The sequence below is a fragment of the Ursus arctos genome, unplaced genomic scaffold (assembly GCF_023065955.2).
Source record: "Ursus arctos isolate Adak ecotype North America unplaced genomic scaffold, UrsArc2.0 scaffold_32, whole genome shotgun sequence".
Taxonomy (NCBI): domain Eukaryota; kingdom Metazoa; phylum Chordata; class Mammalia; order Carnivora; family Ursidae; genus Ursus; species Ursus arctos.
This window is the reverse complement of record NW_026623008.1, coordinates 20550274-20569702: the sequence shown is the minus strand read 5'-3', so window position 1 is coordinate 20569702 and position 19429 is coordinate 20550274. Positions and strand designations below refer to the sequence as shown.

The following is a 19429-nucleotide window of genomic DNA, read 5'->3' as shown; positions in this document are numbered from 1 at the left end:
CCTCTGAGACTTTGAGACTAGGCTTACCATTCCAAGGATGACCCTCTGATTTGGTCTCCTGCCTCCAGCTCTTGGAAGAGGGAAATGAATTTCACCCTCTTCTGGGCAACAAAGGCCCTTAGGCTGGGTCTCTATTATAACACCTATCCTACTCCACTTTGTATTGTAGTTTTCTGTGTACATGTCTTATTTCACCCTCTTTGATTATAAGCTCCTTGAGGGCAGTGTCCATGTCTTGACATCTTTATCTCTGCCCTATGCCACCAAGGGTGTCCTGCCAACGACATGTCCTTGGTGACTGAATCTTTCTTTGAATTGAATTCCCCTCTAAATTAGCATATGTCAGATTCAGATTTCATTTTTTTGAAGATTTTATTTATTTATTTTGAGAGAGAGAGAGAGAGCATGAGCAGAGGGAGGGGCAAGAGGGAGAGAGAGAATGTCAAGCAGACTCTGAGCTGAGCGTGGAGCACTGACATGGGGCTCGATCCCACAACCCTGTGATCATGATCTGAGCTGACGTCAAGAGTTGGACACCCAACTGACTGAGCCACCCAGGCCCCCCAGATTTATTTTTTTTATTTTTCAAAAGATTTTATTTATTTATTTGACAGAGAGAGACAGCGAGAGAGGGAACACAAACAAGGGGAGTGTGAGAGGGAGAAGCAGGCTTCCTGCCGAGCAGGAAGCCCAATATGAGGCTCAATCCCAGGACCCTGGGATCATGACCTGAGCCGAAGGCAGGTAACGACTGAGCCACCCAGGCGCCTACCCCATAATGTCAATGTTTAAAGATTTATTTATTGGTTTGAGAGAGAGAGAGAGGAGGAGCAGAGGGAGTGGGAGAGAGAATTTCCAGCAGATTCCCCACTGAGTGCGGAGCCTGATCCAGGGCTGGATCTCAGGACCCTGGGATCATGACCTGAGCCAAAATCATGAGTCAGACATTCAACCGACTGAGCCACTCAGGCACTGCTGTAATGTCAATATTTAGATCAGAAAGTTTTACTGGTATTTCATCAGCTACAAAATAAAGGTCAAACCTCTAGATTGATATTTATATCTGCCAAGATCTGCCTCAATCTACCTTTCTAGTCTTATCATCTGCCACATCCATGTTTCTTGTTTGGCCTTCAAACCTTTCTTCCAGTAGTTCTCTCTGCAAATCTCTGCCCACTGAAATCCTACCCGGTATTCAATGCTTTCATGTGTGTTTGAGGCCTGAATGAAGCCTTCAAAATGCCGCTTCCTACAGAAAGGGGTTGCTTTTTCAGCTCAGCTGAAAATAATCTCTTCCACTCCTCCACTCCTCAACACATTGTTTCTACCTCTTTATACCACTGATCTCTAAATTTGATGCAGCCTTGTTATCATCTCTGTGTGTCTTACCCCCTCCTTCTAACTGACAATGGAATATGTTACTGATCACTCTTGCAAAGTGAGGAAACTTGAGCTCAGAAAGGTAAAGCTTCATGTCAAGGTCGTACCATATCTTCTTTTGACTGCGTCAGGCTGTGCCAGAGCTCCTTTGAGGCAGTGTCCAATTGCCTTTGTAGACCTCATTAGCATGCAGTAGGTCCTCAGCAAATATTTTTGAATGAATAAATATGAGTGACTCTCCTCTGTAGAGTAATCCCTTAGAATCTTCAAGGAAGCCACTAAATCGTTCCCATGACTTCACTTACAAAGTTAGTGATTTTGTGAAAAGGAGAAGCAAAGGATACTGATATTCTCAGTTTGATGAGCTTTTGTAAACCAATCTCCGAGGAAGGAAAGCTCAGAAGAGGCACAGATAGTACCATTTACTGAGCTCCAACAATAGTCCAGGATACATCTATTAGCTCATGTAACTCTGACCACAACCTGGTGAGGTATGCATTATGCCCCCATTTGACGGATGCGGAAACGGAGGCTCAAGAGGTTTGTTGGCCAAGATAGCTTAGTAACGTGCTGAGTAAGGATTTCAAACCCAGGCAGAAATGACTCCAAAAGCAGAAACTAGATACACCATGGACAAGAGAAGGACCTGAACTGTAAGAAGCACACTGCCACAAGGAAGTAATGCATAAAGCAGAATTGCAATATACTAATTGGGAGTGACAAATATAATTGTCAAGTGGCCTATAACTGGCAGGCCAGCACATCCCTCTTTATAGGATGACAGCCTCCATGAAAAGCCCAGTTATCATCTGAAAGTGGCCAGGGCAGTTGGAATCTGAGCAAAAGAAACCAGTGAAAAGATGAATCACTGAACCAGCTCCACTCAGAGCAAGCCTGCTGGTCAGGGCTCCCGCTTCTTCCCTCTCTCTTTTACTCAGTAAACATTTATTGACCAGCTAGTGTGTACCAAGCTCTGTCCTGGGCTCTGGAAATCCATCAGTAAAGCTTTTTGCCCAGGAGGGCATGGCCCGGTGACACAGGCTGGGCTTATTCCGCCCCTCCCCCACACCTTGTATTTTTGGTTCAGTAAAGATCTCCACCTCCTGTTGCCATACTCACTCGACTCTTGCATCAGCTATGTTGAGGCCACTGATTGGCCAAAGCTTTTTTTATTCTTCAATCACATTCCAGCCCTGAAGATACATCTAGATTGGATTTGAAATATTTTTGAGGTTTCTTCAGCTTCAGACCCTCTTACAGATTTTAACCTTAATGGGATTCTCATTTGTTCTGTGTTCATTCTTCCTGAATTAATTTTCGAATCCCAAATTCTGGAATCACTTTGCTATAATAACCTGGTACCCTGACCGTACCTGGGGCTGTGATTTATCATCCCAGCTGTAATTTTCCGAGCTCTTTTTATTATTTTCACTGCCCCCATCTCAGAATACTATTCCTGCCTTGGGGGAGCTTTCAGGAAAGAAACCTAATTTCAACTGGTTTGATAAATCAGACCCACCCTCCATGGCTCATGCACACATTCGTGCATTTTAATTACTCATTACACAGGCATTGTAGGTGCTGAGGAAGATCCTTCTGGCTGACAGGTCCTGAGCTGTCAAGCCTTACAACCAAAATGGAGATTGTTCCTTGGAGTTGAGCACAGGACAGCCACAGACTCTAGGCAACATAGCCAACTGTCTCCTTAGACCACTGCCCAGGAGTCAGGCACCTAAGGGTGTTAGTTTTTAGCTTTGCGACCCAAAGTGATTTTTTTAAAGCTTTTAGAATTTGTTCCCTCATCTGTAAAACAAAGGAACTGAAATGAGCTCTAACCCTTCAGAGCCACTGTAGAGAGGACTCGTGTTGGGCAATGCGTAGAATTCAGTTTCGTCAATTGTGTACTGCGGACAGAAACGATCAGGTTTCAAAAGCGTCACCCCTCTTAATAAATAAAAGACAAAAACTGACCAGCTGGGTGCTTTGGGATAATTCACTAAGAATTTCCGTTTGGTTTTGTCGGCTAAGTGAGCCATCGGCGCCCCCTGCAGGCAACACTCTGCTACAGTTCAGAACGGACTGGGCAAAAGGATGGATTCAGGGTCACCCCAAAACCATTTTGAGTTTATAGGATAGTCAGGTCCCATGCCACCGCCTAAAGGTCCTGAAAAGAGTCCAGGCAACAGCTAAATAAAGATCGTGTGGTTGCTGAGGATTCCTCGGATGCCAGCAGGGACCAGACTCCCAAAAGACCTCCCAGCCTGAATGTACTTCCCGTTCTTCTGGTTTCCTCTTTTTCATCTTACAGGCAGGAAGCTTGAGGGCCCCCAGAAAGCTGGTCACAGGGCAGAGACTAGAACCTTCATCCAAGCCCCCACTGCGGGGTGCTCTGGGAGCCTCACATTTCCAGAAAAAAAACAAACAAAAACAAAACTGATTTTGCTCTTCTGTTTTTTCCCTCTTTCCCTCTCTCCTCCACTCCTTAGACGCCCTACACTTCCCATTTTTCAGACAGTCAGCCTGAGGTCTGTGCTTGGAGTAATGTCTCTGGCCCTTGCCACCACCCTGTCCCATCTCTTCCTACTGAAAGACTTCTGTAGCCACTCCCCCCAGAAAATAAGCTGGACTTGGAATCAGGATATCCGAATTGACGTTTCCAGTTCTAACCCCTTCTAGCTGTCTGAACGTAGGCAAGTCGCTTCACTTCTTTGAAACTTTCCTGCTGTGTAAAATGGGGCAATCAGGGGCGCCTGGGTGGCTCAGTCGTTGAGCGTCTGCCTTTGGCTCAGGGCGTGATTCTGGTGTTCTGGGATCGAGCCCCTCTGCTGGGAGCCTGCTTCTTCCTCTCCCACTGCCCCTGCTTGTGCTCCCTCTCTCGCTGGCTCTCTCTCTGTCAAATAAATAAATAAAATCTTTAAAAAATAAAATAAAATAAAATAAAATGGGGCAATCAAGTTTACCTCCACAGGGGCTGTTGTGAGGATGAGAGCTAATGCATACAAATTCCTTAACAAGGCTTGATGCAGATTAAGCGCTCAATAAACTGTAATTATTATTATTTATATGTTACTGTTCTTACTTTAAAATATCTGACTCAGTGACTGACAGATAGTGGGTGCTCGAGAAAGGTGATTTAACCATTAATATTTAAAAGTTTGGAGCACAGAGCCTGGGATTCAGCAGGAAATGGATAAATGGTGGTTAGTATCATTGCTTTTTTGACCCAAAGGCGCCAACTACGGTTACACCTCAGCCCCTTGCTAGCGAAAGCTACAGTACTTGTTTTCGCTCGGCAACAGGCTCCTCTTACGTAAACCGCGACAGCCAATGAGCAGGAAGATGGGCGGGGTTATGCGACAGCCAATAGCGGCCCGCAGCGGCGCGCAGGCTAGGCGCAGGCTGATTTCCTGGCTGGTTAAGGAAACTAAGCCCGGAGGCTGTTTGCCGGGCGGGGAGTATCTTCAAATCTCCTGACTCTGCCTATCAACCGAGCTGTGATTGGTGCAGGCCGTGCCTGCCCGCCCCTCCCGCCATCCGGCCCGGGTTTCGTGGAGGGGGGCCGGGACTACTTCGTCTACTTTCCATTTTTCCCTTTTTTTCTCTTTCCTTTTCTTCTTTTTAATGAACGTTTGGTTTTAGTTTACGTGTTTCCCTCCAAATTATAAGTGACATATGTTATTGCAGAAAATTTAGAACATGCAGAAAGGTATAAAGGTAAAAAAGAAATAACACGAAATGGTATCTTTCCCCTTTTGATTTTTTTAATGTTTTTTAGGCTTTCTGCCCTAAACTGGTATTACTCCTGCTGGTTGTTCTATCGTGGTAAAAGCATAAAACTGGAAGCCTTCAAAATGCCCATCAAAGGGAATTGGTTAAAGCAAGATACTTTCGCCCACACAATGGAACATCTTGCAAAGAAACAAAAGGAGGTAGCTATGTGAAATGAAAAGGTGTGCAGAATTTAATGTTAAAACAAAAAACAAGCTGCACGATGATATATATAGAATAATCTCATAGACATCTGTATGATTCACAGAGGCAGCAACTGTCTGGAAAGATAAACAGTTTGCAACAAACTCCCAGGCTCCATTTACCTCTGGGGTGGAGGGGGAATAGAGAAATCGTAAGATTCTTTATACACTTAAAAAAATTTTTTTTATAATGACAAGATGTATATTGTGTCTGAAACTTTAAAAAAATTCCTTGATTCATTGATTAATTAGAGAGGGGGAGCAGGAGGGACAGAGGGAGAGAGAAAGGAAGAAAGAGAATCTTAAGCAGACTCCCAGCAGGCTCCCAGACCAGCATGGAGCCCCCCTTGGGGCTCTATCCCATAACCCCGAGATAATGATCTGAGCTGAAATCAGGAGTTGGACCTTAAGTGACTGAGCTACCCAGGCACCCCTCTGCAAAAAACAAAAACAAAACAAAACAAAACAAAACAAAAAATTCCTTTAAAGTGAGAGGGAGAAAACAGTCTAAAAAAAGAAAAAAGAAAAAATCCTAATCCCACTACCAGGAGAGAACCAATGATAACATACTGGTTTTTTTATTCTTTGCATATGTTTAATTATTATATGTTATATAAAATATTGCTATTATATGTATAGTCTGCCTTTAATTTGCTTATTTTATAGTATATATGTATTTTTTAATTTGCTTATATATATTTTTAATTTGCTTATATTTGTAGTATATAAATTATAGTTGTGTAGCTTGCTTTTTTCACTTACAACATTTCATGATACTTTTCATAATATTAAATATTCCTTAAACATACTTTTTTAAAAAAGATTCTATATATTTACTTGACAGAGAGAGAGCACAAGCAGGGGAGCTGCAAAGGGAGAAGGAGAAGCAGGCTCCCCACTGAGCAGGGAGCCCAATGCCGAACTCTATCCCAGGACCCTGCGATCATGACCTGAGCCGAAGGCAGACGCTCAACCGACCACCCAGGCACCCCTCCTTAAACATAATTTTTTAAAAAAGATTTTATTTATTTATTTGACAGAGAGGAAGACAGCCAGCGAGAGAGGGAACACAGCAGGAGGAGGGGGAGAGGAAGCAGGCTCCCAGCGGAGGAGCCCGATGTGGGGCTTGATCCCAGGACTCCAGGATCACGCCCTGAGCCAAAGGCAGATGCCTAATGACTGACACCCCACCCAGACACCCCATAAATGTAATTTTTAATGACTTTTTTGAGAGAGAGAGAGAGCAAGAGCAAGAGCAGGGTGGGGAGTGGAGGAGCAGAGGGAAAAGGACAGAGAGAATCTCATGGAGCCTGATGTGGGACTCAATCCCACAACCCTGAGATCGTGACCTGGGCCAAAACAAAGAGTCTGTCGCTCAAACAACTGAGCCACCAGGTGCCCCTTCAATGAATTTTTTTAAAGTAAGCTCTATCTGCAAGTGGGGTTTGAACTCATGACCCCAAGATCAAGAGTTGCATGCTCTACCAACTGAACCAGCCTGGCACCCCAAACATAATTTTAAAAAAGATTTTGTTTACTTATTTGAGAGAGAGAGAGAGAATGCATGCTAATGGGGAGGGGCGGAGGGGGAGGGAGAAAGAAATTGAAGCCAATTCCACACTGAACATGGAGTCAACACAGGGCTGGATCCCATGACTGTGAGGTCATAATCTGAGACAAAACCAAGAGTTGGACACCCAACTGATTGAGCCACCCAGGTGCCCCCCAAACATAATTTTTAATGGTTGTGGAATGCTTTTGTGTGATATAATTTGTTCCTTGATCCCTACTGCTGGAGGTTTAGGGTTTTCCTCCCAATTTTCCACTACATTATCAAGATGAGATAAAACTCTTAGCATAAAAATTATTGTATTTTGCTCCTGATTCATTCTTTAGGTCAAATTTCTAGAAGAAAATTCATGAGTTGAAGGCTATGAGCAAATATATTTTGAGATTCCTGATGCTAATTGTAAAAACTTTAAGAAGTTTATTTTTGAACATTTTTGATGCTTGTCTTCAAGGTTCAGGCTGCCATAACAGAATTCCATAGACAGGGTAGCCTAAACAACAGATATTTATTTTATCACCGTTCTGGAGGCTGGGAGTCTAAGATTAGGGTGCCAGCATGGTTGAGTTCTGGTGAGAGCTCTCTTCCTGGCTTGCAGATGGCCACCTTCTTGCGGTGTCCTTCCATGGCCAGGAGCTAGAAAGTAAGCTTTCTGGAGTCTTTTCTTATAAGGGCACGAATCCCATCATTGAGGGCTCCACCCTCATATCTTCATCTAAACCTAATTACTTTCCAAAGGACCCAGTTCCAAATACCATTGCATTGGGGGTTAGGGCTTCAACACATGACTTTTGAGGGGATTTCAATCCCTAGTAAAGTCTATGATGGACCTAGTGCTGTGCTTCAGGCTGGAGGGCAGAGCTGAATACTGCCAGGATTAAACAGGTGAGAAAGACAGAAATAAATATGAATAGCTCAGCTAAGCAAAGATCCCTGAAAGTGGTCTGACCAAGTACTACTGGACAAAACTCTTCATGGCTTTCATTTTCCAGACTGTGTTTGGACATACAACGGGTCATATTTGGTCCGCTGAAATATATTGTTCAGTTGTCTGGGTTTAACAAAAAATTGAATAAGTCGCTAAGCTTTAAAAATTAGGAGATTTTTGTTAAATCCCCCAATTGCGAATTATCTTAGAAAACGAGTAAGATATGTTAACACTGGGCCTCCATTCCTGGTGCCATCATCAGGACTAGGAAGCCGGGCTTGTCTCCGCCAGTTCTCAGTTCCCATAATAGTAACACATAGACCACTTGACTCATTTACATTACTGGCTTGGTTTCTGTAGGATGCTGACTTTGAAACCTCTGGGCAGGGTCAAGACGCCTTACCATGGCATTCAAAGCCCTATGAGGTTCTGTGCCTTTCCTTTCACCTTCACTTGCCTCTCTTTTCATTCACTCTTGCTCAATGCCACCCTTGCTCAAGGTCAAAGTGTAAGGTAGTGGCCGAGTGGGAATTAGAACCACGGATTCTCATCTCACTGTCTCTTTTAACTCCCTCATTTGGTTCTTCACTCATTAACTCGAGGTATTGGTTTGTGAATGTTCAGAGGTGGAAATTTGGCTACCGGATGTGCAATATCACCAGGGTCTCACTCCCCCTGCTCACTCTGCTCCAGCTGTACTTGCTACTTTGCTTTGACCATGTTAAGCCACCTTTGTCCCAAAGCCTTTGCCTTTGCTATTGGACTTCAGCTTGAAATGCTCTGTATCTTCATAGCTTATGTTACTATATTCTTTTTTTTCCACACCTTTTATTATTTATTTTTTAAAGTAATCTCTACGTGCAACAAGGGCTAAATCATGATCACAAGATTAGGAGTCGCACGATCTTCCAACTGAACCAGTTTAGTCCTGTCTCTTATCAGGTCACTCAATAAGGTGACAACCTTACCTGCTCACACTATATAAAATAGTTCAATTTCAGCCGTTTTATATCCCCTTACCCTACTTTATTTTTCTTCTACCTAATGTACAAACTTGTTTATTTTTGCCTTTCTCACGTTGTGGACACTCCAGGAAGGCAGGACTTTGTTTGGTTTTCTGTTGTATTCCGGCACCTAGCACAGTGCCAGGAACATAGACGGCATTCAATAAATATACATTTTAATAAATTAATGAATAAATAAATGAATTATACACTCCTAGAAGAATCCTATGGTTTCACAGACCAGGTGATTTTCAATTCATGGCATCTTTCTCCCAAGAGCTAAATAACTTTTGTTTTTAGGGCTACAGATATGGAGAATGGAATGAGAAACTTAGAGGCACCAAATGGAAAAACACTTCCAACGTCATCAGAAAACGGACAGCAATGCCTCAATCCATTTGGAAAGATGGAGGAAGATACACTAGGCATAAGAGCATAGGGAGTAAGTTGATAAGAAACATTCAGAGTGGATTTCATCAGGATCTTTGAGTTAATGATCACAGTAGGTGACTCTTAAGATGTCTGCCTGGCTCACAATCCCACCTATAGAAACTATCCCATATACAAGAGTGGGCTATGACCGTGCTCTGCTGGCCCCGGCCCTGAGAGTAAGTGGGATTGTCTGACTCAAGCGGGGCCTGAGTCATCCCCAAGAATTGGGAATTTGCAAAGTAGACTCTTGTTAGATCTGAGTCACAGTCCTGATCAACAGCTGTATTAAAATGCAGGTTACTGTGGGTGCCTGGGTGGCTCAATTGGTTAAAGGACCAACTCTTGGTTTTGGCTCAGGTCATGATCTCGGGTTGTGGGATTGAGCCCCATGTCAGGCTCCACGCTCAGCACAGAGTCTGCTTGAGAGTCTCCCTCTCCCTCTCCTTCTGCCCTCCCTCCACTCTCACATGCACACATGTGCACGGTCTCTCTAAATAAATAAAATCTTTTAAAAATGCAGATTACTGGATCTTTCCTCAATATTCTAATTCATGAGATCTGAGGTAGAAGTTAGAATTTCCCATTTTTAAAAAGCACTAGTGATAAAAAATGTTAGAGTTGGGAGCTGGAGGAATTGTTCTGTCCACTAAAACAGCCACTACACTGGCAAAAATGGTCAGACTAAACCTTTTTGGAAGGCTGGAATCTAATCAGTACGTACAGCACCCAGGAGACTCTGCTGCACAAAGAAAGAGGCTGCTAAATTCCAGTGTTCAAAGAAATTTTTGTCAGGGACGCCTGGGTGGCTCAGTTGGCTAAGTGTCTGCCTTCGGCTCAGGTCATGATCTCAGGGTCCTGGGATCCAGCCCCATGTTGAGCCCCACCTCGGGCTCTGTGCTCAGTGGGGAGTCTGCGTGTCCCTCTTCCTCTCCCTCTGCCTCTCCCTTCTACTCGTGCTCTCTCTCTGTCAAATATAAAAAATCTTAAGAAAAACAACAACAACTCAACAACCAAAAGACAAACGATACAATTCAAAATATGTAAAGGACTTGAATAGACATCTTTTTAAAAAAGATTTTATTTATTTATTTATTTATTTATTTATTTATTTATTTGAGAGAGAGCGAGCGAGAGAGCACACATGTGTGGGGGGAGGGGCAGAGGGAGAGGGAGAGAGAGAATCTCAAGCAGTCTCCCTGCTGAGTGCGGAGCCCCATGCGGGGCTCAATCTCATGACCCTGAGATCATGACCTGAGCAGAAACCAAGAGCTGGACGCTTAACTGACTGAGCCATCCAGGCTTCCCTTGAATAGCTATCTCTTAAAAGAAGGTATACAAATGGCCAGTAAGCACACAAAAAGATGCTCGATATCATTTGCCACCAGGGAAATGCAAATCAAAACCATAACGTAATTTTACAACCACTGGACAGCTAGAATCAAAAAGCCAGAAATAACAAATGTTGTTGAGGATACAGGGAGGTCGGAACTCTTGTACATTGCCGATGGGAACACAAAATGCTGCAGCTGCTCTGGGAAAAGTTTGGCAGTTCCCCAATAAGTTAAACATGGAATTGCCCTGTGACTCCGCCACAATCCCTCTCTTAGGTATGTATCCAGGAGAACTGAAAGCAGGTGTCCAAACAAGTACTCCTACGAGAATGTTTTTAGCAGCGCTGTTCATAATAGCCAAAAAAATGGAAACAAGCCAAATGCCCATCAACTGATGAATGGCTAACCGAGTGATATGCCATACGATGGAATATTACTCTGCCATAAAAAACGAATGAAGCGCTAAAAATATGCTACATGGATGAACCTTGTAAACGTTATGTTAAGTGAAAGAAGCCAGATTCAAAAGGTCACATATCCTGTGATTACATTTATATGAAATATTCAGAATAGGTAAGTCTTTAGAGACAGAAAGCAGACTAGTAGTTGGGTGGAGGGGGAAATGAAGAGTGACTGCTAAATGGGAATGGAATTTTTGAGGCGATGAAAATGTTTCAAAAGACTAGAGGTGATGTTTGTACAATGTCGTGAATATACTAAACGTCACTGAATTTTACACTTTATATGGTTAATGATTAATTTTATGGGAATTTTATCTCAATTAACAAGAGTGGTGAGCAAAAAGGAATTTGTGGGGTCTGCCAATTGTGAGGTTGTGCCAGGTGGCACCAAGAGAAGCAGTGGCATGTGTGTCCCCATGCTTCTTTGTTCCTTTGTCTGCTTGAAAGCTTTTGGTTCATTTCTAGTTCCCAAAGTTAAGATTTCTCAATGTGCGGTACAAGTAGTTTAGTAGTTTTCTGCTCTAATAAAGAGTCTACCTAAAGAGAAAAGGGAAAGGCCGAAGAGAGGGAGGGAGAGAGGATGGAAAGAAGGAAGGAGGAAGGAAGGAGTGAGGAGTAGGATATAGTGAGTAAGCTTATAAGTGGCCAGCCCAGCCCTTGGAAGATTGGTAGAAACTAGCATGCTATCTCCTCCTCCCCATCGTTCCCTCCATCCTCCAGATTCCCAATAACTTGTGGTATCTCTCAATGCCGGAGTTCTTCAAATGCTGTCACTCAGCCTTGAATGTCATCCCATCCCTTTTACCTGACCTGTTATACCTCTTCCATCATGAGGTCCCTTTGAGTCCCAGGTCTGGGTGGAATGCTGCCCAGTGTCCTTCCTCCAGCATTCTGCACTCACTCCCATTAGAACACTTCCCGCATTATTTAACCACTTGTTTTTCCCAATAGGCTGTGTGTTCCCTAAAGACGGGAGCTGTGGGGCTCCTGGCTGGCTCAGTGGGTAAAGCATGTGGCTCTTGATCTCTGGGCCATGAGTTCAAGCGCCATGTTGGGTGTACAGCTTATCTAAAAAAAAAAAAAAAAAAAAAAAAGGGCGCTGTGATTACTCTGTAGTTGTATTTCCAGCGCATACCAAGTGCCCAGCAGGTGTTAAATACTAAATATAATTTTTAATGAATATATTTTTAAAATCTGAAAGTGGAATATGTAGAATATACAGCAATGCATATTCGAGAATAGTGGAAAGACCCAGGGTCTTCTGTATAGAAATTAATAAAAAGGTGACTCTTTCAGAGTAGATGCCACCCCTAAACTAGAGTACACTGATGAGCAGGGTGTGGGCTGAATTTTAGGCCTCCCTGGTCCCTTTACTTGGGTGTCCTTATCCAGTGAACAGCCTGCCCAACCATATCAACAGATCTGCAGGGATCCTTTATACCAGTGGTTCACAACTCTGGTCACATACTGGAAAAAGGGCGAGGTTTTGAAAATACCCAAGCTCACACCCCAGTCTCAGAGATTTGGATTTATTGGTCCTAAGGCTTTGGCTTAATTTTAAAGCTCTCGGGTATTTTGATGTGCTGCCTGGGTTGGGAATTACAACTTTGGACTTTCTGAGTGAAAAATCTCGAACTAGACTGTATTGCAAATGTGCATTTCCATCATCTAGGCGTGCACTGACATACTGATAGGGTTCATGATGCAGCCAAAATGCTAATGCCAATGCCAACACCAACCACTGGCACTTCTACATTTACTTCCAGAAGGCTTCACCATTACCACACATTCCCAGATGTTCAGGCATGCCCCCAACCTGTCCCGTATTTTGAGGCAAGAACTAATAAGGGGCAGCTGAACCACTACACTGGGATGGCAACTTAAGTTTGTAGGAACGGGAGCTTTTTTTTGTTTTTTTAAGATTTTTTATTTATTTGAGAGAGAGCACACAAGCTAGGGGAGAGGCAGAGGGAGAAGCAGACTCCCCACTGAGCCAGGAGCCTGATGCAGGGCTCAATCCCAGGACCGCGGGATAATGACCTGAGCCAAAGGTGAACGACGCTTAACCAACTGAGCCACCCAGGTGCCCCTGTGGGAGAAAGAGCTTTGAAGGAAAGTTCTTGCTCAGCAGAAACCTGGTTGTGTGACCTTGAGAAACTTCACAATTCCCTGCTTTGGTTACTTTGCTTGTAAAATTGGGTGATGGGCATTAAGGAGGGCACGTGATGTGATGAACACTGGGTGTTATACGCAACTGATAAGTTATTGAACACTAAGTATGTACTATATGTTGGCTAATTGAATTTAAATTAAAAAAAAAATAAACTAATGGCATGGATCTATTTGCCAGAAATCTCACGAGATTTAAAGAGCAAGTAATTATGACATACTCATAAATATAAATTGTTGTGCAATTGTTAAATAATTTCATTGCGTAAAATTCCATAGAAATCTTAAAAAAAAAAAAGAAAGAACACTCCAATGATTCTGACACAGTTGGTTAGGAAGCTGCGTCAACAAATCTGCTCTTGCAGTTCTCAGAGTTTCTCTGGTCCCTGCCTTTCCCAAGTTTCATTTGTTCAAGTTTTCTTGAGATTCTGAGACAATAGCCCCTGTTCTTTCAAAAAATCACTCTTTTTCTCCTCCTTAAGTCAGACTGTGTTGGTGGTCTGTTACTTGTAACCAAAAAGGATTTTATTCCGGGGAATGCTATGCTCTCAAATGTTAATATGTTTTGTACAAGAATAATCTTAACACATCTTTTCATTCTGAAATAGCATACGAAGAATATTAGATACATGCATTATTATACTTAATAATCTGCCTTTATAAAAGTGTATGCCAGCAAAGGTCATGAGAAACTACAGTGGTCCTCAAACTTTGGTGGACATTAGAATCACTTGGGGAAGCTTGTTAAACAGATTCCTGGGTTCAACCCTTGGTTTTAGCAGGTCTGTGATGGGGCCTGAGAACTTGCCTTTCTAACAAGCTCCCAGGTGATCTGATGCTGCTGGCTTTTGGGCACTTTAAGAAACTCTGCTGTAGGTACGCCTGGGTGGCTCAGTTGGTTAAGCATCTGCCTTCGCTGACGTCATGGTCCCAGGGTCCTGGGATTAAGTCCTGCGTGGGGCCCCTTGCTCAGCAGGGAGCCTGCTTCTCCCTCTGCTTGTTCTCTTTCAGTCTCTCTCAGACGCATAAATAAATAAAATCTTAAAAATGAAAACAAAAACCCTGCTCTAGTATTTTCCAAATTCCAAGAAACATCTGGGGTGCTTCTGGGGAATCTTATGACCTGTACTATGTGTCTGTGATTACTGGTTCAAATCACATAAATTATCTTAGGATTTTAACAAAGATATATTTAAGCAAATACATTTACTTGATTTTTAAAAAATGTATTTTTAAATAATTGTTATATCTTACTTTTATTATAGCAGGATAGAAAAATTAACCGCAGGTACATTACAACAAAAAGACCATGAGTTACCACTTTTATAAAGTTCAGGTAGTCTTAAATTAAGCTGCTCCAAAAATTATTTGTTTTATCTTCCTAAGAATTCAAGCTTACTCTTCATCATCATTTTAAAGTTTCAACTTTTTTCTTGCTATATTTGATCATTATTAGAGTGACTTTAATTGAAGATAGATCTTAAGAGCAGATGGTACTCAGGAACATCACTCCTAACAAGGCAATTGTTGATTAGAAATCACGAGAGCACTACCATCTACAAACTTACGGGATTTTGTAAGCCTTTTAGTAGCGGTTGGGGGAGAGGCTCACAAAAATGCAAAATGGAAGATATTACTTATTGAACTAGTTTTTAACTTTTCAAACTTTGTACTGTTGTAAAGTTTAAAAAAAAGGCATGTGACTTACCATCATTTTTTGCGCTGCATCTCTGAGGTAATTTTATTGCTGGCCACTTGAATCTTAGCATTCACACCGCTGTATGTGTTTATAAACCTTCCACTAGCAGCACCATGGCATGTGTTTTGGAAACAGGTATCTAGTATCTTGTCTGCAGGAGTAGGGTCAGTGACTTGTCTAACTTTTATCTTTCAATGGTCCTGAAGGCCTTTTTGTAATAGGGTCTCACAACAAAGGACTCATCACGATTCTAGGGCAAATGATCTATTAAACTGGTGAATTGAAACGGTCTTGCTATTGGCCCAAAATGTCTTTTTTCTTTCTTTTTTGTCCTGGAGGAGTTAAACAACTCGTTTGTGTAATAATTGAGTTAAGCTTTACAATCAAATTTGAATCAAGAACACTCAGCAATGCAAAATATAATCTAAGAAATAATTCTGTGATTAACAAACTTGGCAGTCTCCACTCCACAATAGTGGGCGACTATAGGTAAAACGTAACTTCTAATTCTAGTTCTTTCAATTTGCACAAGGCTAATTAGAACAAAGATAACTAGCTCGTATTTTAGAGTTCTCTAATCTTTATTTTTTTAATAAGCACTATACCTAACACGGGCTTGAACTTACGACCTTGAGATGAAGAGTAGCACGTCCTACTGACTGAGCCAGCCAGGTGCCCCTCTCCAATCACTTTGTAAATGCAAAATGGACCGAGGGTGCCTTGAATTATATCCTTTTAAGCAATCATTTCTGTGTTCCAGACTGCTCTTGACCTTATTTCTTGGATTAGGGTTTATTTTTCAAGCTTTCTCTGAACACCTACGACTAGTGTCAGACAGAGAAAGGGGTCTTTCCTTGTCATAGTCCCCTTCCCCCTATAAATTGCATAACATTTACCACACTGTGCTGTCTCTGAACTCCCTATTGTAGGTACCCTGTCTGATTCATTTTTTAAAAAAGATTTATTTATTTATTTATTTATTTGAGAGAGAGGGAGAATCTCAAGCAGACTCTGCCCTGAGTGCCGAGCCCGAAGTGCTCCATCCCACAACCCTGAGATTATGACCTGAGCCCAAATCAAGAACTGGAAGCTGAACCGAGCCACCCAGGCGCTCCTATCTGATTCATTTTAGAAGTCCGGTAGTATGTCCCCCTACCCCTCTCCAGATAGTGGAAAAAGCATTAGACACAATTCACTGATGACAATTTATTATAATCTGTCAGCAGCACACAGACAGATATTAATAAAGCCAGAACTATGTTTCCATAGAAGTGGGTGATGCTATGTAGCTACTCTATGGGAACTGTGTACATTTAATCATCGTGTTTGAGATGTTTGATCTTCTTCTTGTGTCGCTCAATTTCCTTCTGCAGACGCTCTATTTCCTCTTTATGATGGGTGATCTCCTCTTCATGGTGTTTCCTCAACGCTTCCAGTTGTTCTTTATTGCGTGCTCTACAAGGGATACAGCAGCTCTCCGTTAAATCCCAATCCTGCACCCCAAAGATATCTCTAAGCATAACCCCTGATACCTAAGGCAAAGAACAGGAGTCCCCATCCCACTGGAGTCTGGCTGGTCATCCTCTTCTATCCACTAGCACCACTAGTGAAAGAATACTCCATCTTGAAATATATCCACCTTAAGGATGACCAAATGATTCCATTTTCCTGGTGCTAGTGCCTGAAATTCCATTATTTATGAGTTATTCCTTTCAGATTTCTCTTTAGAAAACTCCAGAGAGGTATGACATTAAGTCCCCAATATCTTAGAAGGAACCACCGAGAGATCAGAATCCCTTTTTTCGAGGGGAAAAAAAAGAGCAAAAGGAGGGAAGGATGGACAAATATCCATGTCTTACTCAATTTATCTAGGGCTTTCTTTGCCTAGGGAAATGCATGGCTCACTCAAAGGCTAAAATGAAAGGGAAAAAAAAGTACTTGGTAGTCCAATTTAGTTCTCAAGAAGGGACATTCAAATGTTGGTTTGGGCACATATGGGCCTTAGTTTTCCTTAACTGTAAAATGTTGATGCCCAATTAGGGTTGTGCCTTGGTTCTCTGGTATGGCAGGTATCATGATGATATTCCTAAGAGTGAGCACTAAAGGGCAGAAGTTAAAAGCTAGACCAAAGGAGGAGAAGAAGAAGCGAGGTCAGTTCCACACTGCTCCCCACTGTGGACAGAAGTCAGTAAATGATAGTTTAGGGCTAGGAAAGAGTCCCTAGGTCCAAACTGCTCTGTACACTTATGCAGGAGAGAAATCTATCCAGCCCAGTGGCTGGGCTGGGCAGGGCAGGGCAGGGCAGGGCAGGGCAGGGCAGGGTGTAAGTCTCCAAGAAGTGGGGGAGGCGGGTTCCAACCAGGAGCTGCTGCCATGGTTGCAAACGCTCCGGCTGAATTGAAGACATGTGGGGGTCTAGAAATGCCTGAGGGTTTGGAGAGCCTGGGATTCCACGTGGAGGAGAAAAGAAAGCGTAGAGGGGTTATGGGTGGTTGAAGGCAGAGGGAGTCAGGCTCAGGGGGTCTGCAAGTATTGGGCAGTGGGTCCTAGACGTCTTGGAAGAATCTGGAAGCCATTTCGCAAGACCGGGAAGAACTCCGTCGGTGGGCATGGTAAATGACTCAGGAAGAGGTAAGCCATGGTTTGAGACTTCTGGAGACCCGCGGGTGGAAATGGCTTGGGTTTGGGGCCCCTGAACTGTTCGGAAGGGCACTGGGAGCGCCCCATAGGTGGCGACAGTGAGAACCTCAAGTGTTGGGCGCAATGGGTTCAGGGCCCGCTAGTTCTATTGGGGGATGCGTCCCAGGGGCCAGGGAGGGAAGGGTAGGGCCATTGGAAGTTTTGTTTTGTTTTCTTTTAAAGATTTATTTATCTATTCGAGAGAGAAAAGAGAGAGTGCGAGCGAGCGGAGGGGGGAGGAGGGGCAAAGGGAGAAGGAGAGAGAGAATCCCAAGCAAACACTCCTCCCAGCACCGAGCCCGATTCTGGGCTCGATCCCACGACCCGAGATCACGACCGCAGCGGAAACCAAGAGTGGGCTGCTCAACAGACTGAGCCACCCAGGGGCCCGGGCGATTTTAAGTTTAAGTAGGATCGGAGGGCCCTGAGAGAGATGGACTGGACTCGGGGCTCCGTGGACCTCACCGGAAGTATCGTTCTTCTTCAGCTTGCTCTCTCTTTCCGAAGGCTCCACCTGCCTCCCGGATCGAGCCCGCGCTGGAGTCTGGCTGCGGAGAGAGATGGGAACGTCGGTAAAGGTGCGAAGGGGAGATGGAATCCGCGCGCAGGGTTGGGGCAGCGGACACTACTGCCGGCCTACCCGTTCGGAGCTGAAGCCTCGGGCTTGCATGGCCCTAAGGCTCCACACGCCCAGCCGCACCCGGGCAGCCAACGCCGTGACAGCCATTGTTGTTGTAGCAGCAACTCTCCAGTCACCGGCGGTACAGCCTCTCCGCAGGCGCTAGTGGCTCTGGGAGCCAGGCAGCCAATCTTTTCGAAGGAGAGGCGGGATGAACTTAGGAGTAGCGAATTATGAAGTGGAGAAGGCGGGGTTCCTGCAGTTAGCAGCGAATCCTGAGTGAGAGGCGGGCCTATTGTTAGCCAATCCCTAGCAAGGTCTTTGGGGCCAAAGGCCTGGAGAAAAATAATGGAGAAGGAACACTGTCAGAAGTCCAAATTCGGGCTCTTGGACCTATTAGAGTGAGGCGTGGCATCCACCCCATCCCACGATTCCAATCCCAAAGTTGTTATTAAACACCCAAAGGAAGCCTTCCCTTTCCTGGACTACTAGCATGCACAAGATGGCTAAAGTAGGGGTTGGGGGGGCTGTGTCCAGGATGCTCCGATTTAGTTAGGGTTCTGGGGAAAATTTTTTATAGGTATATGTGTATGTAGTCTCTTAAGAGGTGCCATTGTTTTTTTGTTGCATTGACATGTCACTCAAGTCACAGCTTAAAAGTCACCTTCTCAGAAACTTTCCCCGACCTCCTTAGTCATTCTATTGTAGCTACATATTGTTCTCTCTCTCTCTCTCTCTCTCTCTCTCTCTTTGTGCTTTTCACCATCTGAAGTTATCAGCGCTTTGGTCAAGTAGGCACTGAATTGATATTTGTAAAATCATTAACATGTAGTTGAACAGCCTTGATAACTGGACTTTTGACAATGTGATGTAATGAAGTGGAAAAGAGTGTAAGTAGGAGTCTGGGGAAGGCTTTGCCATGACCTTCCTTTCACCATCTAACAAATGTGACCAAGACCATAGTGGTTTATAGCCTTTTCCTAAGTCATTTTTTTCTCTCCGGGCCCAGTTTTTCCTCCTTTAGATGAGGGGGTTGGGCCAGATTATCTTCTTTGCGATTATAAAAATACCTTCTTTGCTTTCTATGAAATTGTAGAACTGTTTTTATTGATCATCTTTTGGTTGGAAAAATACCAGGCCTAGTTTGTATGACTTAAATGAGAGGAAATGCCTGCAGGGCACATTTTCA

The 19429-nt window shown here is 43.6% G+C and overlaps 1 protein-coding gene across 1 annotated transcript; it reads right to left on the bottom strand.

Annotated features, from left to right (window-relative positions):
* Positions 1-16133: 16133 nt before the first annotated feature.
* ATP5IF1 (ATP synthase inhibitory factor subunit 1) lies at positions 16134-18423 on the bottom strand. The gene is made up of 3 exons (XM_026516899.3): positions 18262-18423; positions 18087-18169; positions 16134-16397 (listed from the first exon to the last, which is right to left on the bottom strand). Exons 1-3 carry the CDS (start codon positions 18346-18348, stop codon positions 16256-16258), a joined length of 312 nt encoding a protein of 103 aa, XP_026372684.1. The 5' UTR covers positions 18349-18423; the 3' UTR covers positions 16134-16255.
* Positions 18424-19429: the final 1006 nt, after the last annotated feature.